General features: G+C 40.3%; 1 protein-coding gene across 1 annotated transcript in view; it reads right to left on the reverse strand.

Annotated features, from left to right (window-relative positions):
- The window catches only part of PHACTR2 (phosphatase and actin regulator 2), a gene marked incomplete at its 5' end in the record, with an annotated part of 48,217 nt that extends 45,463 nt beyond the window's left edge, over positions 1–2,754 (reverse strand). Inside the window, one exon of the mRNA XM_009081748.1 lies at positions 2,654–2,754. Within this exon, the coding sequence (XP_009079996.1) occupies positions 2,654–2,754 (101 nt within the window). The remainder of the gene's footprint in view (positions 1–2,653) is intronic.
- Positions 2,755–2,954: the final 200 nt, after the last annotated feature.

Below are 2,954 nucleotides of genomic sequence, written 5' to 3' on the forward strand. Positions count from 1 at the left end.
ATGTGCTATTTAAGAATAAAGCAGTGTATTTTTCACCTCAGAGAGGTTATGTACCTTCTATTAATTATTATAAGCATTATACATAGTCACTGAGATGAAGAGAAACAGCTTTCCAAGATTAGAGAAACTTGGTCACTTGTGTTATACTTTTATTTGTACAGTGTCTTGTAGTCCTGCCTTCTTGCCACCATTTTCAAGAAGCCAATGAGTCACTTCATTGCCTTCAATAAACATCATTATTAAGTTTGATATTAGGGCTTTTGACTACCTTCTAACTTATACTACCCACATAGTTTATGTTACCATATTCCAGTCCTTAGCCCAAGGTGAAGATTTTTACAGCTAAAGGATAAAACACGTCCATAAGAAGGATCAGAGGTAAGTATATGAACCATACATGCTGATGTTACATCAAGAGACCCTATTGTAAAAGATCAACAACAATGCTAATGGCCACACCACAAAGCCAATTCATGCCATCATGGGCCATGAACTAGATGAAAGATACACAAAGGACAGTCTCTTCTCAAGCTTGTGGGTGGCCAGCAAAGATTAGATCAGTCTATGGATGATCCCAATGTTCCTACAAACACCTAAAGATGGAAATGCCTGAACATGTCTTATCCCAGGAAGGCTAATTGTAACAAGCAACACTGATCTCAGTAGCTGCCTAGGAGACACTTTACAGCTGTGAATGATCTCTCCAGAGATGTTGTGCAGATGAAGCAGGCGTGTGAATTCATCGGTTTTCCCAGGGCATGGTACACTTCAACACTGAGACATTTGTGTCAGCACCTCCACATGCTAACACCTTCTTCAGGTACAAACCTACAACTAACTTCATAAAATGCAACAAAACAACTACCCATCAGATCATTTCAAGGAAGTCTAATGTCAATTCCTCTGAAGTAAACAGCTGTGGTTCTGCTGCTTCCAGGCTCTTTGATCTGGAATGCAGTGAGACCATTTTTTAAAAGCTTTGACTTAAAAGAAATTCATGATCTGAAAAAGATGACTACATTTACATCATAAGATGTTCTGTATTTTCACTTCTGTATATTTTTGCTCTTGGCAGTGAAAGTGGGAAACCAGTAGAAGAATCTAACCTCACAACAAATACTAGGAGTAATACAAGATATATGAGGGGGAAAAAAATCCACACTATGATGTTCTTCTCTTTTTTTTCCTAGTAGAACCATGTTTTAATAGTTAAAAGATAAAAATTCCTTGCTTGGAGTTTACTAGCAGTAATTTGAGTTACTAGTGATACAAACAAGGTCAAACCTGGGTAATTAAGCAGCTAGCTACAGCAGGAGCTGGAGAAGTATCCCTTACTGAATCTGAATAGTTTTATGGTTATTTTCACTTTAGTTCACATTTACATTTAGTTGAAACAAGGAAGAATTTATCAGATATACATTCCCTTCTAGATTACAACAAAGTCTTATAAAATTGCTGTTTAATAATTATTATCTGAATGGTGTTTTATACACAATTTTGTGGGTTTTGGACAACAACAACACATGATACGAAAAACATCAATAATTTAATTTAGCCTTATAGACATTCCGTGCTGATAACGAGTACACTGGAATCAATGCTAGAGAGTGAAGTTTAATTAGCTCATTCTTGTCACAAAAGATTATTGAGATTCTGGAGTTTAAAAAAAAAACTTAGGACTACATAAAAGAAAATAAATAAGGTATAATTCAGGTGTATAATCTGAGAAATTCTGGTCAGATGCTTCCTGACTCTGAAGATGCAGATGTCATAATTCATGACCTTAAAACTGTTTCTGCTTCTGTGCATGTAAACAGCATCCCATACTGAAATTTCACAGCAGAGTGGCTTTGGAGACAAAGGCAGCCTGGGAAGTTTCTTGTCTCCACTTTCATCTGCTCATTCCTGACCCTAAAAACCTATGCCATCCCTTCAGTTGTAAAAATACAACTGTTCATTGGGCTTCATTGCAAGTAGATCTCTGAACAATCCAGGCCAAAAATGCCTCCCTCTTTGTGCCCCCCTTCTTTTTAAAAAAGGTTATTTCAAATCTGGGCCATTTCAATGATTGAGTTGCTATCACAATCCTACAAACACTTGCAGTGTCAGGGCTGGGCAAGGAGCTGCATCACAGGGAGGGAACCAGGGACTGGACTGGGCAGGCGGCCTAAAGCAGCTCTGTCCATGGACTCAACAGCATTGCACAGCCTGGCACATACCCTGAGCCTGAACCTGGATAAGTCCACAAATTAAAGCAGCCTTTTGGCGAGAGCATTCACAAGGTAGGTGAAAGACTTGGGGTATTCCCCCTTCCTGAATACTGCTGAAATCTACTAGCTTTCACTTGAATCTTTCAGACACTGAAAGTATTACAGGATTGCCATTCTATTTAACCTTTGAATGACTACTCAGAAGTATTTTTCCTTTCTTCTGTCTCTCCACTCCCCTCACTATCACCATTCTACACAACTGATCTAATCCTGCTGGAGCACTGGGATATATATTTAAGGGATTCTTGATCACATCAGGGCTGTTAAGCACAAGACAGTACCAGCAAAGCAGCAAGTTCTCTTCTTTCCCACCTCCTCTGAGTGCTGCACCTTTCATGCTGCAACTCCTTCTCCCACCCACATGCCTCCCAAGGCTCACCCACCTGCACTACAATGCTGCACTAGATCCTTGTCATACAGCAAGGTGTAGAGCGGCCAGCCAAAGGAAAGGTCTGCCTCCAGCCCCTCCTCCTCCTCCCTCTGGCTGTACAACACAACCAAGAGGGAAAACGGCACAGAATCAAGTGTTCCACTGCTATCGAGGCACTAAGGTAGCACTGGTACCTAATACTTGCACTAGCATTGGTTATCTTGCAGGATTACCATGGTATCACCACATCAGCCTTGAAGTGTGTGAGGATAACCTTTTGGTCTTGTTGCACTACAGGTGACTCAAAGGACTGC

This window comes from Acanthisitta chloris, unplaced genomic scaffold (genome assembly GCF_000695815.1).
Source record: "Acanthisitta chloris isolate BGI_N310 unplaced genomic scaffold, ASM69581v1 scaffold30099, whole genome shotgun sequence".
Lineage (NCBI taxonomy): Eukaryota > Metazoa > Chordata > Aves > Passeriformes > Acanthisittidae > Acanthisitta > Acanthisitta chloris.